This window comes from Triturus cristatus, chromosome 11 (assembly GCF_964204655.1).
Source record: "Triturus cristatus chromosome 11, aTriCri1.1, whole genome shotgun sequence".
Taxonomy (NCBI): Eukaryota; Metazoa; Chordata; class Amphibia; order Caudata; family Salamandridae; genus Triturus; species Triturus cristatus.
In genome coordinates this window covers 820,711,086-820,732,099 of record NC_140594.1, presented here as the reverse complement: position 1 = coordinate 820,732,099, position 21,014 = coordinate 820,711,086, and the positions used below count along the sequence as shown (strand labels likewise).

The 21,014-nt window shown below is 48.7% G+C and overlaps 1 protein-coding gene across 1 annotated transcript in view; it reads right to left on the bottom strand.

The window, feature by feature from the left end:
- Positions 1-532: 532 nt before the first annotated feature.
- The window catches only part of LOC146785484 (butyrophilin subfamily 1 member A1-like), a 149,687-nt gene continuing 129,205 nt past the window's right edge, over positions 533-21,014 (bottom strand). Inside the window, exon 5 of the mRNA XM_085634564.1 lies at positions 533-4,485. Coding sequence (XP_085490690.1) covers positions 3,986-4,485 — 500 coding nt within the window. The 3' untranslated portion in view covers positions 533-3,985. The remainder of the gene's footprint in view (positions 4,486-21,014) is intronic.

Genomic DNA, 21,014 nt, shown 5'->3' with positions numbered 1-21,014 from the left:
ACTAGCTTGAATTGAGTGCATTTGTGTATCGGGAGCCAGTGTAGTTGGACTTTGTACCCTGAGGTGTGATGAGAGCTCTGCGTGAAAGGTTGAGGATGAGTCTGGCTGCCAAATTCTGAATGGTATCTACTCCATGGGATATATAGATCCTCTAGACCTCTCAGCCTACCCAGTATTCACATAGCCAGATTTTTAACACCAGAAATCAGATCAGGTTCTTTGAAATCACCCTCAGTACATACATTGGCCCAGATTCTGAACACTGTCACGCAACGCAGCGCAGCGCAGGCTCTTAGGAGGCTGAACTGCATTGCGTGACAGGGAGAGAGTAGGAGAGCACAATATTCACAGAGAAATAGCACTCTCCTCCCCTCTCCGTAGCGCCGGCGCTGATTTCAGCTGCCGTGCCCCAGGCACACACCTTAGCACCAAGGTGCTAGGGTGTGTGCCGGAGTCTAGCACAGGTTTTGTACAGGAAGGGTAATCCTGGCATTCAGTAGCATTGGATGTCAGATCTACTAAACACTGTGGGCCCCTGCACTTACTTTTTATTATTATTATTTACAAATCAATCACTACAAGAATCCCATACAGTATTTGTTCCTTTGTAGGAATGAGAAACCATTCTACATTGTAGCCAAGTGCATTGGTAAATAGTTGATAACATGGTTATGTCAAACAAAACAATAGCTGCTATTTGGGTTTGATTTAATGATGCTAGCACCACTAATGGCCAATGATATCATATTATACACAAGACACAACATGCTGTTAGGTATGTGGGACTGCTGACATTCCGATTGCTTTATGAAGAGCTACGCAAGCATCATTTCTCAGGGATTAAGCCCCAATAGCCAGATCACTACACACCGTCAAAACAAACAAGTTAATTACGTTTGGTAACACACTTTCTTGTGGATACTCTATGTAACCGTAGATTCCTGTCAGAATAGTCACCAGACTGGATCCGGACGTTTTCTTAGCAGTGCTCCTGTGCACCTCTATGTGATGCCATGTGGTACCGTGTTAGCTTCGTACTACCGCAGAAGTGAGAGTGGGGCCAGTTTCTTGCTTGATTTTTTCCACACCTTTAGACATGGAGCATTAGGAATTGTCGGTGCCAAGGTGCGTATCTCTAACTTGAGACCTTTTTAGATGGTAAAAAGAGGCCACTTCATAGAACAGGGAGGTGATAAGGCAGCAAGGAATCCAAAGATAAGAAGAGCAAACACCAGAAAGAGCTTTACAGAAGGTAAGTAACTTGTTCTTCTGATGGATACTTCTACGTGCACATTCCACACCTTTAGAATAGATACCAAAGCAGTACCTCTCACAGGTGCAGGTTCTGTGGAGCGGACCAAAAAGTCTTGCAAGACCGAACGGGTGAAATGCCTTTCCCGTCAGATGTTGTTGTCAAAGAAGTAGGGCGTTGTGAACATGGGCACCTATGATCCTGCAGATCCAAGGATACCATCCAGTTGGTTGGGTCCAGGGCTGATAGAATCTTGGTCAGTGTGAGCATTTTAAATTTGTCCTTCCGGAGGAAGGCTTTAAGGGGGCGAAGATCTAAGCTAGGCTATCTTAGAATGAGGAAATAACAAGAGTAACAACATGCCCATATTTTCAAGGCCAGAACCGTCTTGGTGGCTACTCTGGAGAATGCTTGCACCTCTGCAAGAGAATGGACAGGTGCTCCTCTGAGAGCCTCCCTGCAGTGGGAGGAATTGCAGGGAGGGGTAGAAATAAATAGTAGGGAAAAGCCATGGTGAGCTATCTAGAGGACCCATCTGTCGGATGTGATGGATTGCAGCCTTGGGAGAATCTTTTGGATCCTACCTTCCACAGGGTTGATATGTGCCACTAATGCCAAGCTAAGACAGCTTAGATGCTGCTGCCTCAGGGGAGAGGGACTGGGAAAATCTAGGCCTTTGGAGACCTGTGTGCTGCCTACCAGATCCACGACCCGAGCCATGAAAGGATTTGGCAGACTGCAATATGGGCAATGCAGACTGGTGTTGCCTGTATGCCAATACTCCTAGGTACCTTTGAGTTTTCTAAATTGGTAGGTAAACTGTTTGGCCGGGGCAGAAAGACCCAGGGAGTGTGCCGTAGCCCTACTCTCCATGAAACATGTCAAAACAGGATCAACGTTCTGGTCATATAAGTGTGGGTCACTGAAAGGCATATCCATGAAGAAGGCCAGTATCTCTCCAGGGAAACCTGTGGAGCGCATCCACGAATAGCAATAGAGCTTTACATTGATGCCAACTGCCCATACAGACTATCACTAGTATCAAGGCCAGTGCGAATCACAAATTTTAATACAACGGAAGGCAGTTATAATTCCAGGAACTCAGCAGTTCACTGAATTACCAGCGCACTGGAAGCATCCTCTTCCATTGGCGAGTTCACCCTGCATCAAGGGAAGTCTTTAGCACCCTTGCCTCTTGCAAGTCCATGTACAAATTGTCACCATCATAACGAGGGGGAATCATCACCAACCACGCCATGATCCCTGAGTGGTGGCAAGCTTTGGATAGAGTCGGAGACAAAAAAAATAACGAAGCCTCTGTAGTAGTGGAAGCATCAAATCAGACTAAAGTTGTATGGCAACTGGGAGCTCTGTAGTGGATCCAGAGCATAACCTTGTTCGAGGTAGAGCCAAAGCTAGTCTGGCGTTGGCGCACATGCCTGATTCTTCTCCAGCGCAGCTGGTGTTCACACTGGTGCAGATGAAAGGGGAACGATGCAGGTTGTGGAGCTATGGTAGAAGTCTGCACAAGAGCCAGTGCAGAGCCCACGTCTTGTTCTTGCTGTTGGCAACACAAACAGTTCGCTACTCTCAGAATGCTTTCGAGTGCACGCCTGGCATGACTTGGAGTATTGCCCAGAGTCCTAACACCAGAGACACAAGTTGTGCAGGTCAGTGATCGACAACTTTTTTCAGCAGTCGTGTCATGGTTTGATGCTAGTTATTCTAGGAGGGAATTTTGATCCCTTACACACAGTATTTCCTTCTTAGGAGTCGTCGGAAGGCTGAAGAAAGTGATAGCAGATCCCCGTTCAAAGGTGTGGAAAGAAAGCACTAGCATCAGCGAGCATTGCTGGAGCTTAAATGCTGCTCCGCTACATCAGTTCCGAGGCGTTACAGAGCAAACGCATAGCAGCATACCCCACCTAGGGGCATGTGGAAGCACTATTAAGGAAGCTAATGTCCGGCCTAGGGAATATTCTAAAGGTGAATAATCTGCGGTTAGAAGTATCAAAAATTATTTTTGTCACACCAGGCTTCATTTGACACCCCAATAATTTCAAGAAGGTGAAGTCAAATGAACCACAAGTACATCAAAGAACAATGATCTGTAAAATGTAAGGCCAGGCCTGGGGGGCATAGTGACCTGCAACAGCCCAACCTCATTCTTTCACCCCACTCCGTCTGCAGTTAAAAGAGTCAATGTAAGAAACAGGACTCCCAATGGTGAACCTATTCCAGGGTGAGCAGAGACGGTGCCAAACACAGTCTTTAGTCTAAATTTGTCACGCATGATTGCCAGCAGAAAAGTTTTTTCACAGCTGTTATTTTATGACACTCACATTCCTGTATTTTTCCATGTTTAAGAAAGTATCATAATAGCAAACCCAAGAGGACAGCGCATATTCAGAACTCAAAATGCAAACAAATGTCTGCTAGCTTTGTTTGGAAAAGTTGTAAATGAAGACAACCAGTGGCAAGTGGAGGGAAAGTGGATGTGGAAGCACTGGTTTCTAACTAAGTTGTAAATCTGTCTGCCCTCACAGTACAAAATGACATAGTCAGTAAGGAAGATACATTGGCAGTGACCAGCAACCCCTGGATATAGAAGGGATGGAGCCTCAAGCATCTACACAAGTTGATCTGTCTGTCCAAAGACATAAAAGAAGAGAAAAAAACAGTTGATTAGAAAAAAAGACATTGAGAGGTACCATAGGACGGGGCCTTAAACTTCTACACAAGTAGCAGATCTGCCTTGCCCCAAATACAGAAGTAAGGAAAGATTCTTTCATTTAGGACAGAGATGGTGAAAGTGCAGAGAAGCCTCATTGTGTCAGCATTGTAGATCGACAGGTGTGCCATATCATAGTTCAGATGAACACCCAGCTTCTTTGGCCGCTCTGTCAGGGTGAGAGGGGTGGTAGAGAGGTTGAGAGCAATGTACATATTATTAAACCACTGTAAAGCCCAGACTCCTGATTTTTGTGACAAGGTTTTCCTGTCCAGAGACTCAACTGCAGCTCCCACACACCATGCTCCCTCCTCCAGCAGCCGAACTTCCCAATAATGTCTACCCGAAGAGTATCCCTCTTTCCCCAGTACAGCAAAAAGGGAAGAAAATCTCTTGGGAGTGGCTGGCATGGGCCGTGTCCCAGATGAACATCGCACACGCCTTCCATCCTCATTCAGGATCAAATTAGGATGTGCCGTTTCTGGATCCAATGTCACCAGCACTGTAGGGAGAGGAGACAAAAAACAGGCTTAATATGTACACAGCAAATGTCACAGAGAAACTCTTAAAGATCATAGAAACTCTCCATACATGAGCCAATATAGAGATTATGCACATTGTAAGACCAGAAAAAATTATTTCCATAGAAAGTTCATTCAAAAATGACACTCTGAAGACCTTAATTTGGCAGCAACAGGCAGCATAAAAGACATTACGTTTGCACCTCACTATGTTACGCATGGAGGCATAATTTATATTTTAAGTTTAAATCTTTAAATTGGCATTTTATGACAAGTGGTGAAAACCAAATAGCTAGTGACAGTAACTGCTGTAATGGACTACTTACTACAGCCTATGGTCCATTCAACCCAACAAGAATGTATCCACAGTAATACCATTACATACAAAATGGTTAAACATGATAAGCACCACTTAAATACCTGGGGAATGGTGTTCCAGTATCAAAACGAGTGAAACAAACTATCCAACCTTACTTACTGCTTCAGAGAGTGACACAGTGAGGGACCAGGACAACTGTATGATGATATTAAAGAAATCATAACCACACAGATGGACTCTACCTGGATGATGATAGTTAAATAAGGTAAGCACTGAATAAAAAAAGGTCACTTCAGGCGGCCATACAGTGCCTTCCATAACTCTCCAAACTCCCCTACCTGCAATTACATCCATGTGTTCCACTTCCACCACCAACATTTGGTCAATAAAAGATTTTCTTATCCCTTGTTTCGGTCTGCGCCTCGGCTGCAGCTTGGGCAACATCAGGAAATAGTATCATTTTGGTTTTGATGCTTAAATAAATCTTCCCTCGGAGTTTCCTTCTGCTGGAGTTTCTGGTTTATCTCCATTTGTTTGCATTCTGTTACAGGCAAGCAACATACTTTTTCAGTTGGAGAGGCACCTCACTTTCCGATGGATTCCCTAACATAGTGAGAAAGTCTTCTTTAGAATTACTTCAAGTCAGTTGATACCTACTCAATCAGCCAACCAATAATCTTCAATTTCACTGATCTATTAGCATTTTCTAAATTCTCCATTTTATTTTACAAGCACACAATAGTCTGCACAGTGGATTGAATGAAGTCTGAGGACCTACTGTTTGTCTGCTAGGTCACAAAGTTTCCACTGCTGTCATTCTAGCCTCCACTTTCTGCATGTTTCTATTTTCAGTGACTCCTCATCACACGTTCAAGCCTCAATCCACTGCTGTCAGTTTGGATTCTTTTGCATCGAATTTTAAATGTAATATATTTAAGGATGCCATCAGTGCTCACGCCCCTAGAGTTAGACTTGCCACAGAACCAACGTCATTTGGCTTGGTAGTGCTTCCAGGTTTGCGATACCTTCGAGCAGGGGTAAGACCTGAAGGAAATCCTCTAGTGAGCCCCCATCCTTGTTTTTACCCTGAATGTATCTGCATTTTCCACTCGCGGTTCTTTCTGCGATTTATTGATCACTTATTTTCCAATCAGCAAGTCTTCTCGGTTATTCACCTGGATGGAATATGTAAGTGTCTCTTCAGCCTTGTCCAGCTAGGCCGTCTGGTATCTAGGCTTCCCTTCTTCCAACTGCAGGTATTAACCTTCAGTCCTGGCTCAGATCGCCAAGAAGGAGAATCACACGCGTGTGATTTTTGGGAAGGAGATGGAAGCCCCCCAACCCGGTCTTCTTTTTTGGGATCCACAAACCTTTTCACATTATGCCTGTTCTTTTCTCACTTTACTGGCTTCCTCTTCACCTCAGCTCTTTAACCTTTGGTACAAGAGCTAGAAGGCACTTGTCCTTGGTAAGCACTGCACCATGCTAAATGCCCTTCTGCCTACCCCTCCGCCTCCAAGTATACAGACCACAACTTGTCCATCTGCTAACGCTCCCATGTGCTCCATGAAGTTACTGATGATTTATGCCACTTAGGTCAGGGTGATTGAATTCAAAACAAGTTTTAAAAACCCATGTCCTCATATAGGTTTGAACTAACCCCTAATTTCCACTTTCCCATCTCCGGCCCAACCACTTTGATGTTTGTGTGTATATACTACTGATGCCTGTGAATGCTGCTATGCTTGTTTTAGAAAGTATGTACAAGAATTGCCATTTGTTTACAAATGCATCACCATTCATACCTCAGTCACCACAAAGTTATCTGTACATTTCGCCCATCAGGACAAACAATGTTGCAAGGTGATGCCTTCCATATAGATGGCCCCTCCAGTTCCGCAATTGCTCTGACAGTGCAGAACAGCGGATCCGCTCGAGTCTCGCGGTGGTGGGGCCCGTGGCGTATGGAAGGCATCACCTTGCAACACTGTTTGTCCCATTTGGAGTTTTTAATGACACTTTAAGGGCAGCACCCACCTGGGGGAGTAAAGACTACCAGCCCCATGATGCAAGTTGTTGTTATTCACATCGAGGTTTCAACAAGAAATACAAGAAGGGACTTACTGGTAGGCTGCGGTTGCCTTTCTTTTGCCTGATTCTGCCCAGAGGAAGGGAGTTTTCCAGAAGCGCGTCGGAAGCTCAAGGAGGTGGAGATGTGTGTGAGCAGCCTTCTTTTCTGACCTCACCTCCAGTGAGTGCACCCAATAGAAAGGCAAACTCTTCAGTTCAGATTAAGGTGGCCAAGCCCAGGCCACCAGCCGCACCACAGCAAGACCCGAGTGGGTCCGCTGTTCTGCACTGTCAGAGCAATTGCGGAGCTGGAGGGGCCATCTATATGGAAGGCATCACCTTCTAACATTGTTTGTCCCATATGGAGTTTTGAATGACACTTGAAAATCAGCGCCCACCTGGGGGACTAAAGACTACCAGTCCCATGATGCAAGTTGTTGTTATTCACCTGATTTACATCGAGGTTTCAACAGGAAATAAAAGAGGGGACTTACTGGTAGGCTGCGGTTGCCTTTCTTTTGCCTGATTCTGCCCAGAGGAAGGGAGTTTTCCCGAAACGCGTCGGCAGCACAAGGATGAGGAGATGATAGAGATATATATATATATTCACAGAAAAAAACATAGGTTTCAGGCACGTTATAGTTAGGAATTAGCATTTAAAAAACCTCAGAAATTCACTGAAAAAAACATAGGTTTCAGGGGCGTTATAGTTAGCTGGACTTTTCACTTGTACAAAACCATTGAAATTCCCCCGTTATAGTTAGTTCAGCTAACTATAACTCGCGTGCCCGCAATGCACTGCTGATGACGTCACATATTACATCACTCATGACATGGTCAGTGACATCACTCATGACATCACTGATGACATCTCAAATGACATCACTGATGACATCACTGATGACATCATCCAGTGAATGTGTGTTTTTTTGAAAATTAAATATGTTTTATATATGTATATCTCAAGGTCGATGGAAGAATAAATGGGTATATAAGTGTCTAAATGGATGATTTGTTTTTGACAAATTGATTGTGTAACTGTTAGACCTGTCAGCCCTTTGGCAGTTCCCTCCTCATTTTTTAAAATTATTTTTGTCCCTTTCCCCCTTCTTATTTTTTCTGTCTACCCAACTTATCGGGGTGCTGATGTAGAGGTTCTGGGCGCCTCTTCCTCACCACTTGAGGGAAAGGCGCAAGGTGCTCCTCTGAGGAGAATAGATGAGGAAGGTGAGATTCACAAAATGGTGGCTCCAACTGTCACCTCAGCACCTGGGCCATGACTGTCATGAGAGGTTCCGGAACCTTCTGGGCCCCTCTGGCAAGTCAGGCCCAAGGTGATAAATAGAGGTGGGAGCGGGTCGGCCATTTTAGGATTCAGTTGGGCTGTGGAGTAGTCAGGAGTGAGGCACCTGAGTGGAGAGGTGGTTGCGCTGGATTGGGAGTGGAAAGGTCCTAGGGTCTGCGCGAATCCCCTACTTAGCTGACACCACCCTCTACCATCTGACCGGTCCCTGAACTCAGCCAACGACCCTGGGAGACATCGGTTTCTGGTCAAGGGTCCTTAGCGTAGTCTGAAACCCTGAAGAGGAATCACGGGGAAGAATTGCCGCGTGGGACTGCCTTGCCCCCTCCATGGTTGTCATTTGGGAATCTGACCTCCCCCAGTGGCGTTAACGACTGTACACTATCTTGGGCTTTAGGGTAAGGAGTCGTGCCCAATACTCCCCGGGCTGGTGGATCTGCTCATCCGGTTTACTGTGAGCCGTGCACCCTTAATTTCTGCCCCCACTGACACTGGTCTCTATCCAAGATTCTCACCTCCGTAGCTCCGAGTCGTGGGGCTATCTGCAAGTCCCCAGTGGTGGCCTGAGAGCGCCGTAAGGTCTGGCAGGGTGCTGGGACTCTCCGGCGTGGCCTGCAAGCATCGCGCCTGTCAGCTGTGAGTAGAGCTGTCATCGCGCCGGTCAGCTGTGAGGAGAAGCTACGACCAGGAAGCCGAGTCGGGGCTGGCCTTGAAGCCGACGCCCGGGTCATGTGAGCCGGGCCATTGAGATAGCGCCGCCCCTTCCAGCAGCCGAGAGACGAGGCCGCGCCCCCCGCAAGTCGCGCTGCTCTCGGCAGTGGCGGGAGCGCCTGACAGAGTCAAGGCTGCGCCCCCGCAAGTCGCGCTGCTCTCGGCAGTGGCGGGAGTGCCTGACAGAGTCAAGGCTGCGCCCCCGCAAGTCGCACTGCTTTCGGCAGTGGCGGGAGCGCCTGACGGAGCGAGTGGAGCCAGGAAGTACCCAAGGAGTGCTCTAACGGAGAAGATCACCTCACGGGAAATCCTTTGAGGGTGGGGGTAGTCTGTAGGTGTGTTTCATCCTGACCCCCCGGTAAGGAAGCCCCCCTGCTGTGGAGTCCAGCGAGCACCGCTGCCGGAGGAGGACACCGGGACTGTGAAGTAAGCTGGGCCTTGGAGGGGAGGGGAGTCCATGGGGCCGCAGCCAATTAGTGATCAGGGTATAACCGATGGATCTGTGGGAAGCCCCGATTTAGACTAGGAGTACGGGAGCGCCGATGTAACCTTACGCGAGTCTAATCTCTGGGGAATACAGATCCCCAGTGCTGAGAATAACAGTCTCCATCCTAATAACAACAGGAACTTAAAAGTACAGCTAGAACGAAATGGTTTAGCCTCTCTGCAACATGTAGACTACAGGCGAATTGTTTAGAGGGTCCCCCTTGGTTGCCAGCAGCAAGGAATCTCCAGCTTAATACTTAAAAGGCAGAGACTGATTAGTGCTGTCAGTATCAGAGGCAGGAAAAACAGCTGTGAGGGAAACTCTCTGACAGGATGATTCCGGTGGGACTAAATGCTCCTCTGTAATTGTAGAAACTATAATGATGGTTTGGAGCGCTTCATGTAGGAATTTAACCTGGGGCTTCTGAAGCCAGGAGGGTGAGAAATCCCAGAGGGGGTTTACGGAACTGCTGTACTAAAAGTAACGTTGGAATTAAATTGTCAATGTATATGCAAATGTAATGTTTTCTCCTGTTATGGGAAACTGAATAACCCCATTTCCCAAGGAAAAGTTGAAGTCTTCTAGTAAACAGTAACCTTACATTTAATCGGTGTAGTGTCCTTTTTGAGTGGTGCTGCGCTAGATTGCGGACTGAGTAGGATGCAAGCACGAGACGCCATGTTGAGATGAATGCCTGTTAACTTGAGCCAAGCTACCCCTAGGACGTAGGTCCAACAAATTGGTGCTCAGCGGTGGGATCCTTATTCAGTGCTTGCATCCGCTTAGTTGCAGTTTTGCGCACGTCACCACCTACACCTGATTGTTTTAACTGGAGTTTTCTCCAGATTGTTCCTGATTGGAGGTTTTCAAAATTGTCCTGTGTTATACTTCCTTTCTAGGGAAGGTCTTCCAGTGTGAAGTTCTTTTTGACTGTGTTGGGGTCCCATCTGGTAGGATGGAATTCGAATTGGGTAGGCTGGAGGAATATAGGGTGGCCCAATTGAAGGAATTCTGCCAGGAGCGGGAGGTATTCTTTAAGCAGGGGGCGAAGAAAATAGAGCTCCAAGCAAGCTTAAGAGCCTGGGTTATGGCCCACCCTAGCGGGAAACGGGAGGAGGAACCAGGACTAGACCCCCTGGAAGAACCGGAAGTCTTTTTTCCCCCTGGGAGCGGCAACATGGACGTCGGGTCTAGGGCCCCATCGAGGGTGGGTAGTAGCGCCTCAGGGGGGAGCCTGTCCTCTGCTGATCTAGTTGACCGGAGGGAGGAGAGGCAGTTTAGAATGGATCTGGCCCGGTTGGAAAAGGAGAGGGAGGAGAGGAGGTTCCTCCATGAGCTCCATTTAAAGGAGCTAGAGCTCAAAGCCCTTCAACTTGGAAACCCCAGCAGTCCTAATGGTGGCAGCATACCGAGAGAAATCCAGAGAGAGTCCAGGCCTTACCTGTCCAAAGATGTAGTCGCCAGCTATGGTGTCGGGGATGACATCGTAAAATGGCTGGCTGCCTATGAGGTCTCTCTAAGAGCCCATGGGGTCCCCGAAGCCCAGTGGGGGGGGGGGGTGGCCTATATAGGTATATGCCTCCGGTGGGGAGGGATGCCTTGTTAGCGCTAGGTACCCCATCATGAAGGTAGCCCTAGTGAGGAAATTTGGGCTGACCCCTGAAAAATTCAGGCAGAGGTTTCGGGGCAGTCAGAAGTAGGCCACCCAGAATTGGGTGGACTTCTTGGACTATGCCAAGAAGGCCTTAGAGGGCTGGGTGCAGGGCAGTGAAGTCAAGGACTATGAGGGACTGTATAATTTAATTTTAAAGGAGCACCTCCTCGAGAAAAGTTTTCCGGAGCTGCGTCAGCACCTGGTGGACAGCAAGCTAACTAATCCCAGGAAGCTTGCAGAGGAGGCGGATATCTGGGCAAGTACCCGGGTATCTTCAAAAGGGACTGGAGGGAATTTCCAAGGGGCTGGACAGGGCGCCCCCCAGAAGAAAGAGGGGGGAGACAAAAAGAGGGAGTTCTCTAAAGGCCCCCAAAAGAGTTCACAAGGGAGGGGAGTAGGATTCCCTCCTAAGGTTGGCCCCCACAAACCCCCTTATCCTGACCGTGGTCAGCAGCCTAGGGTTGTCCGATGTTATGAGTGTGGTGAGGTTGGGCATTATAAGGGGGATGCCAAGTGTCCCAAGAGACCACACCCTCCCATTGGAGGAAAGACCCCTGGGGTGGCGAGTGTAGTGCTCGGGGAGGAGTTGCCCCTAGATAAGGGAGGTGAGTGGGCAGGGCTAACCTTAGTGTCCTTAGGGGATTGTGAGATGGTTCCTAAGACCCAGGTGCCCTCGAATACTACTAAGTACAGGCAATGGGTCACCATCAATGCCCAGAGGGTGGAGGCTCTGAGGGACACAGGAGCCAGCATGACTATGGTAAGGAGTCAGCTGGTGTCCCCAGAGCAGGTGGTTCCCAATGTAGTCCACCCGGTTGTGATGGCTGACAACCGAGAGGGTCACTATCCTCTGACTGATGGGTCAGAGGAAGAGGAAAGTGAACCTCTTCCCGATCTGTTTGCGTCCCAAGAGAAGGATGGGTCGGTGGAGGGAGTGATCCTTTCACCGTCCCTAACTCCTGAACAACGGAAGGACTGTCGCCAGGTACTGGAGCAGTTTGCTTCCTTGTTCTCCCTTATCCCTGGAAGGACTCATCTGTGTACCCATGACGTGGACACAGGGGACAGCCCACCTGTGAAGTCCAAGTCCTACCGACTGTCGGATAAGGTGAAGGCTAGCATCCATGGGGAAGTTACCAAGATGCTAGAGCTTGGAGTGATTGAGCCTTCAAGTAGTCCCTGGTCCAGTCCGGTGGTACTGGTACCCAAAGCTGCCCCACCGGGCACTACCCCAGAACTCCGGTTCTGTGTGGATTACAGGGGACTGAATTCAGTGACTAAGACAGATGCTCATCCTATCCCGAGGGCGGTTGAGCTCATTGACCGGTTGGGAGCTGCCCAATATCTCAGTACCTTTGACCTTACATCCGGGTACTGGCAGATTTCCCTGACGGATGGAGCCAAGGAAAGGTCAGCCTTCTTCACACCTGAGGGTCACTACCAGTTCTGTGTGATGCCCTTTGGGCTCAAGAACGCCCCTGCTACGTTCCAGCGGTTGGTGAACCAGGTCCTCTCTGGAATGGAGGCCTTTTCAGTTGCGTACCTGGATGACATCGCTATCTTCAGCCGCAGCTGGGAGGACCATTTGTGTCACCTCCAGGCTGTTCTTCAGGCTTTACAGCAGGCAGGTCTGACGATCAAAGCCAGTAAGTGCCAGATCGGGCAGGGGTCGGTAGTGTACCTCGGTCACTTGGTGGGTCGGGGCAAGGTGCAACCCCTCCAGGCCAAGATCGAAACCATCATGGCCTGGGAACCCCCCAAGACTCAGACAGAGGTTCAGGCCTTCTTGGGCCTCACTGGTTACTACCGACGCTTTGTCAAGGGCTACGATACTATCGTGGCCCCCTTGACTGAGCTCACTTCCAAAAAGCACCCTCGACGGGTAATCTGGACCGAGGGATGTCAACAAGCTTTTGACACCTTGAAAAAGGCCATGTGTGCGGCACCTGTTCTCAGGGCCCCTGACTTCGCCAAGGAGTTCATCGTCCAGACAGATGCATCGGAGCACGGTATCGGGGCAGTGCTGTCGCAACTCAATGACGAGGGTCTAGACCAACCGGTGGTTTTCCTGTCCAGGAGACTACTCCCCCGGGAACAGAGGTGGAGTGCAATTGAGAGGGAGGCTTTTGCAGTGGTGTGGGCTCTGAAGAAGCTGCGGCCATACCGGTTTGGCTCGCACTTCCTGGTTCAGACAGACCACCGGCCCCTCAGGTGGCTGATGCAAATGAGGGGTGAGAATCCCAAGCTATTGAGGTGGTCCATTTCCCTACAGGGAATGGAATTTAGGGTAGAACATCGCCCAGGAGTGGACCACGCCAATGCTGACGGTCTATCCAGGTATTTCTGCCTTAGTGAAGAGGACTCCCAAGGGGTTGGGTAGCTGTCCCCCCTTTCAGCTGGGGGGGGACGCGTGTTAGACCTGTCAGCCCTTTGGCAGTTCCCTCCTCATTTTTTTAAATTATTTTTGTCCCTTTCCCCCTTCTCATTTTTTCTGTCTACCCAACTTATCGGGGTGCTGATGTAGAGGTTCTGGGCGCCTCTTCCTCACCACTTGAGGGAAAGGCGCAAGGTGCTCCTCTGAGGAGAATAGATGAGGAAGGTGAGATTCACAAAATGGTGGCTCCAACTGTCACCTCAGCACCTGGGCCATGACTGTCATGAGAGGTTCCGGAACCTTCTGGGCCCCTCTGGCAAGTCAGGCCCAAGGTGATAAATAGAGGTGGGAGCGGGGCGGCCATTTTAGGATTCAGTTGGGCTGTGGAGTAGTCAGGAGTGAGGCACCTGAGTGGAGAGGTGGTTGCGCTGGATTGGGAGTGGACAGGTCCTAGGGTCTGCGCGAATCCCCTACTTAGCTGACACCACCCTCTACCATCTGACCGGTCCCTGAACTCAGCCAACGACCCTGGGAGACATCGGTTTCTGGTCAAGGGTCCTTAGCGTAGTCTGAAACCCTGAAGAGGAATCACGGGGAAGAATTGCCGCGTGGGACTCCCTTGCCCCCTCCATGGTTGTCATTTGGGAATCTGACCTCCCCCAGTGGCGTTAACGACTGTACACTATCTTGGGCTTTAGGGTAAGGAGTCGTGCCCAATACTCCCCGGGCTGGTGGATCTGCTCATCCGGTTTACTGCGAGCCATGCACCCTTAATTTCTGCCCCCACTGACACTGGTCTCTTTCCAAGATTCTCACCTCCGTAGCTCCGAGTCGTGGGGCTATCTGCAAGTCCCCAGTGGTGGCCTGAGAGCGCCGTAAGGTCTGGCAGGGTGCTGGGACTCTCCGGCGTGGCCTGCAAGCATCGCGCCTGTCAGCTGTGAGTAGAGCTGTCATCGCGCCGGTCAGCTGTGAGGAGAAGCTACGACCAGGAAGCCGAGTCGGGGCTGGCCTTGAAGCCGACGCCCGGGTCATGTGAGCCGGGCCATTGAGATAGCGCCGCCCCTTCCAGCAGCCAAGAGACGAGGCCGCGCCCCCCGCAAGTCGCGCTGCTCTCGGTAGTGGCGGGAGCGCCTGACAGAGTCAAGGCTGCGCCCCCGCAAGTCGCGCTGCTCTCGGCAGTGGCGGGAGCGCCTGACAGAGTCAAGGCTGCGCCCCCGCAAGTCGCACTGCTTTCGGCAGTGGCGGGAGCGCCTGACGGAGCGAGTGGAGCCAGGAAGTACCCAAGGAGTGCTCTAACGGAGAAGATCACCTCACGGGAAATCCTTTGAGGGTGGGGGTAGTCTGTAGGTGTGTTTCATCCTGACCCCCCGGTAAGGAAGCCCCCCTGCTGTGGAGTCCAGCGAGCACCGCTGCCGGAGGAGGACACCGGGACTGTGAAGTAAGCTGGGCCTTGGAGGGGAGGGGAGTCCATGGGGCCGCAGCCAATTAGTGATCGGGGTATAACCGATGGATCTGTGGGAAGCCCCGATTTAGACTAAGAGTACAGGAGCGCCGATTTAACCTTACGCAAGTCTAATCTCTGGGGAATACAGATCCCCAGTGCTGAGAATAATAGTCTCCATCCTAATAAAAACAGGAACTTAAAAGTACAGCTAGAACGAAATGGTTTAGCCTCTCTGCAACATGTAGACTACAGGCGAATTGTTTAGAGGGTCCCCCTTGGTTGCCAGCAGCAAGGAATCTCCAGCTTAATACTTAAAAGGCAGAGACTGATTAGTGCTGTCAGTATCAGAGGCAGGAAAAACAGCTGTGAGGGAAACTCTCTGACAGGATGATTCCGGTGGGACTAAATGCTCCTCTGTAATTGTAGAAACTATAATGATGGTTTGGAGCGCTTCATGTAGGAATTTAACCTGGGGCTTCTGAAGCCAGGAGGGTGAGAAATCCCAGAGGGGGTTTACGGAACTGCTGTACTAAAAGTAACGTTGGAATGAAATTGTCAATGTATATGCAAATGTAATGTTTTCTCCTGTTATGGGAAACTGAATAACCCTATTGCCCAAGGAAAAGTTGAAGTCTTCTAGTAAACAGTAACCTTACATTTAATCGGTGTAGTGTCCTTTTTGAGTGGTGCTGCGCTAGATTGCGGACTGCAAGCACGAGACGCCATGTTGAGATGAATGCCTGTTAACTTGAGCCAAGCTACCCCTAGGACGTAGGTCCAACAGTAACTGACTGATTAAGTGTATCTTAGTAAATACATGGCTTAGTGAGTAATGTTTAAATATGTAAATATCTGTATCAGTCTCTCACTTTGTGTATAAGTGGCTGCATGGGTTGGTGAGTAGCTACATGGGTGTCTATATAGGTTATTAGTTGGTTTTTTGAATATCAGTCTGAGTGTCTGCATGGTTCGGTGGGGGGTATTACGTAGTGCATAGGTGCATGAATGAGTGACTCACTGTTTGTCTTGAAGACAGCATGTGTGCAGGACTGTATGGGTGTATGAGTGTGTGTTAGTGAGTGAATGACTGTCTCAATAGTGTCTTTATGAGTAACTAAATATGTTTTAAACTAGTATATGTGACTATTGGTGTATATAAGTGATTATATGTGAGAGTGAGAGATTGAAAGAGTTCCTGTATGAATAAGTATGTGTTTCTATAAGTGATTGTTTAAAAGGCTAAGTATGTGTAAGTTTCCGTAGAAGTAAGTGTGGTGGTGTGTGTATAACTGTATATGCAAGTAAATGTATGTTTTGATTCTTTATTAGCATGAGTGACTATGTGTGTGAGTAACTCTATGGATGAGTGGCATTGTGTAACAGGATGTATAGGTGTATGAGTACATATGATGAGTGAGTACATGTATGAGTGACTGTATAGGACTGTTGGTGAATGAGTGGATGTGTATGTGGATCTTAGAATTACTGAAGAGGTTGTTGTAACTGGTATTGGGATGTCCATTGTTTTGAAAATGTTAGTCTCTATTTTTGAATGTGTGTATCAAAGGTTATATTAGGGGGAGAGGAGGTCTGCCACCCTATCACAAGGATAATGTCATCAGTGATGTCATTTGAGATGTCATCAGTGATCTCATGAGTGATGTCACTGACCATGTCATGAGTGATGTAATATGTGACGTCATCAGCAGTGCATTGCGGGCGCGCGAGTTAGTTAGCTGAACTAACTATAACGGGAGAATTTCAATGGTTTTGTACAAGTGAAAAGTCCAGCTAACTATAACGCCCCTGAAACCTATGGTTTTTTCAGTGAATTTCTGAGGTTTTTTAAATGCTAATTCCTAACTATAACGTGCCTGAAACCTATGTTTTTTCTGTGAATTTCAAAGGTTTTTTAAATGCTAATTTCTAACTATGCCTACAGAGATAGGACACGTGAAGAAAGAAGAAAAAATGCACAGAAAGAAGTGCAGAAAGAAGCAACAGAAGTCCTCAAAGACGAAGAAAAGTGCAGGAAGAAGGATGACGTGCAGAAAGAACAAAAAGAAGAGCAGAAAGAAGCCTTGTTGCAAAATCATCCTGTACCCTCAACTTTTTCAGACGGATACTGGTGGTAACTGAGTCTGACTAACCAGTCCTAGAGCCAGACACTTAGAATACAGTGAAAACACCTACATACACTAGGGAACATTATGCGTTGGGATCCCCCTGTGATTAGCATGACCTACTCTGTAAGGCCCTAGTATATAATAGGGCAGGGGGATTAAAACTACCTCTTAAAATGGGCCACAGGGCGTTTTTGCACACGTTAACTCAGGCCCAGTGTGTAAACACGCCCTGTGTCCGTTTTTAGTTGGGAGATTAAGTTCATTTGAATCCTGAGGGTCCCTAGGGTCCAACTAGCCCACTAGGTACCTCCAGTAAGTGCCACAGAGCTGCGTTGCAGAGAGGTGTAAAAAGTGGCACGGCCTGGACCACCTCTCTGCAATGCAGCTCAGTGGCGTTTAATGGAAGCACTTGGTGGGCTAGTTAGCCCCCAGGGGCCCTCAGGATTGAAGGGAAATTATATCCCCAATTTAAAACGTGCCATAGTGCGTGTTTACACACGTCACCTCAGGCCCCGTCCCCTCCCTTCACCACTGTGTAAACGCGCCCTGTGGCTGTTCTAAGTTGAGAGATTAAGTCCCATTGAATCCTAAGGGTCCATAGGGTCAAACTAGTCCACTAGGTACCTCCAGTAAGCGCCACAGAGCTGCGTTGCAGAGAGTTGTAAAAAGGGGCTTGGCCTCAGAACACCTGTCTGCAGCACAGCTCCCCGGCGCATACTGGAGATGCCTGTTGGGCTAGTTGGCCCTCAGGGACCCTCAGTATTGAAGAGGAATTAATTCCCCAACTTACAACTCACCAGGGGGCGCGTTTGCAGAGTGCTGCAAGGAGGGGGCGCGGCCTCCGGCACGATGCCAGTCTTTTATTTATTTTATTTTTTTAAGAAGGGGGGCTGTGTGGTTCCCCTTCTTATTCTAATTTATTGGCCCTGATGACCCCATCCCCCAGGGCCTGTCTCCTAATTATATTTTTTTGAGAAAAAAAATATGGAAGGGCGCCGCATGGCCCCCCTCCCAAGGCCTTAATCGGCCCCAGGGACCCCAATGCCCAGGGCCGGCCACTGTTTTTTTATTATTTTAAAAAAATATATATTTATAAACACACCTAGGACATGCTGGACAAACCGTACGTACCCATCACCATGACGATTTGCGTGATATTCATTAAAAGGCGACTATGCATACAATGAATCCACGTGGAATGTATTTACACCACTAGTGAAGCTCTGACATGTCTGATGCCCTACCGTGCCTAATCCCGGTAGACACCCTTGTCGTTTTTTTATACAAACATGGGTAGCTATTGACGGGCACATTTAATACACACGCACACCAAGCCATTCAAAGGGGATTTGACAAAAATTCGACCAAAACTATGCAAGAAACCCCGCTCACGGTTAATAAAACACACATCCACTGCCGGATGTGTAATACTTTTTATTTTACTCTCTGGAAAGGGGACAAACATCACTCGAGAGTCACAGCGCGCTCCTGGCAGAGCCCAATGCTGTGTTACACCCACCATTGCCTGCCGAGTGCCACACACCTCTGTGTTGTATTACACTAGCTAGTGCATATGCTATGACACTCTCTAGCCCATGTGCACTGTAACACCACCCCGTGAATATATTATGCCACACTTGTCTTCGCACAGGTTATATTGCCCCATCTAACGTGCCTTCCTCGATGCCTATGTTATAACGCACAGCGCTATGCCATACATATTACAATCTGGGATCCATATCTTTGTCACAGTGCATAAGCAACGTTACACTCCCCAGCACATATTTTATATTACAACTTTAGAGACTAGTTAGGTTACACAACACTGCCCTGTGCATATTACACTCCAAGGCGCATATCGCATAGCACGCGCTAGTGCCTGTGCTATCTCGCGCTCTCCAATGAATCTGTCACTGCGCACAATGTATTGCATATTATATCACGTCCCCGGTTCATCTTATATCACACTTTTTGGTGCATAGTTTATACCATACACTATATCTAGTTTTCATTTTCAATCGTGCTCTCAGGACAATGTTCTATATAACACTGTGTGCACCTACCCTTTTCACGGGCATTACATTTTGCGATAGGGGGTGGAGGGTCAGGGGGTGTTTCTGCCAAGTGAGCCCGGAGTCACAGTCACAAACGTCCTCTTCTTTCTGAATAAAAGTGAGATTATGCTGCATACTTGTTCATATTTTAAGTAGTTCGCACAGACACGCGTTTTAAAAACAATAAAGTTCCTAATACCCGCCTTCTCTGAACAGTTAGCTTGCTGCCCCATCCCCCTCCTCCCTATCCTCTGTTGTGTGAATCCATGGACTAGCCTCCTCCCTCCTGCCATGCATGGTCTGATGTGCTGCCACTGCCCTCAATTTAGTATGATGTACCAGTCCACTCCTCCTGCCCTACATTGCCCAATTCTATGCCCCATCATGGACCTCCTGCTTAAACTCTGTGCTTAGCTTGCTGCCCCTATTCTCCTTCCCCCTGCCCTCCGATGTCTTTGTGCATGCCCCTGCGCCATCCTTTTTGCCCACCATGTTCCATGGACCTGCCACTCCTATCTACTCTGAGTGTTCTGTTGAGCTGCCACTCCCCTCCCACCTGCCTAGCATTGTCAGATGACTGTAACCTGTCCCTGCCACCTCCACCCTGCCTGTCCACATGCCATGCCCCTATCCTCTTCCTCCTATCCAACATGGTCCATTGTACTGCCACACCCTTCTGCCCTCCCTGGTCTGTTGTGCTGCAACTGCTCCTCCTGCCTGCCCCGTGTGGTCTGTTGTGAGGTCCCTTCCCCTGAACTTTCTTGTCTTTGCACAGGTCCTGACCCTCCCTTCTATCCTCCATCGTCCTTTGTGCATGCCCCTGCACCCTCCTTCTTGCCCATCATAGCCATTGTGCTGCCACTAACCCTCCCACTTGCCATGCATGGTCTTCTGTGCTGCCATGGCCCCTCCCACCTTCCCTGTGTGGTCAGTTAGCTGCCCCTGACCCCCTCCCACCTTCCTTCCATGGTCTGTGTGTATGCCATCACAGTCTCACTCTTGCTCTTCATGGTGTGTCTTGCTTCTAGTGCCCATCCTGCCTGACCTCCATGGTTATCTTGCTGCTCCTGCCCTGCCCCCTTACCCCCAGCCCTCTGTTTACATGTGCAGACCCCTACTCCCTCCCTCCTGGCTTGTCTGTTCCATTGTAATGCCCCTGATCTGTCCCTCCTGCCCTTTATGGTCTGTTATGCTGCAGCTTTCTCTCCTGTCTGTCCATTATGGTCAGCTAGCTACCATTGCCTCTTGCCCCTCTGTTCTCTGTTGTCCATGTGCATGGTCCTGTCCCCTCCCTCTTGCTTTCTATGGATTGTTGTGCTGCACTCCCGTCCCGCATGCCCTGTGTGGTGTATTGTGCTGCTGCAAACCCTGATGCCTGCCCTGTAGTGTCAGTTTGGTGCACCTCTCCTTGTCCTTCCTGTCCTCTGTTATCCGAGTCCATGTCCCTACCCCAATTCCTCCTGCCTACCATGATCCAATGTACAATACTTGTGAACATTTTGAACTTGGTAAGAGGGAGATTTTGAAAAAAAACTGGGGTATTGATTTTCCCCTTTGAGTTACATTGAAAAAGAGGAGATTGTAGACAGGAGACAGATCAAATAAAGCCCATTTGAGCTTAAAAACATTGGACGTTTCCTGGCTGAAACGGGTCTTTTGGCATGTATGGTTGTACTACCACTGCCTCTTCCTTCTGCCCACAATGGTCTATTATATTGCCACAGCCTCTTTTGCCAGTCCTGTATTGTTGGTTTGTTGCCCCTGCCCCCCTTTCCACTGCCCTCCATAGTCTGTTGTGCTGCCACTGCCCTTCCTGCCTGCCCAGTGTGGTCAAATTGTTGCCTCTGCACCCTCCTACCTGCCTTCAATTTTCAGAGTCCGTGCCCCTGGCCTCTGCCTCTCAACAGTATCCCAATGAACAACTAGATTGCTAACATTCTATATTTATTACAAAAGTTTGGAACGCCT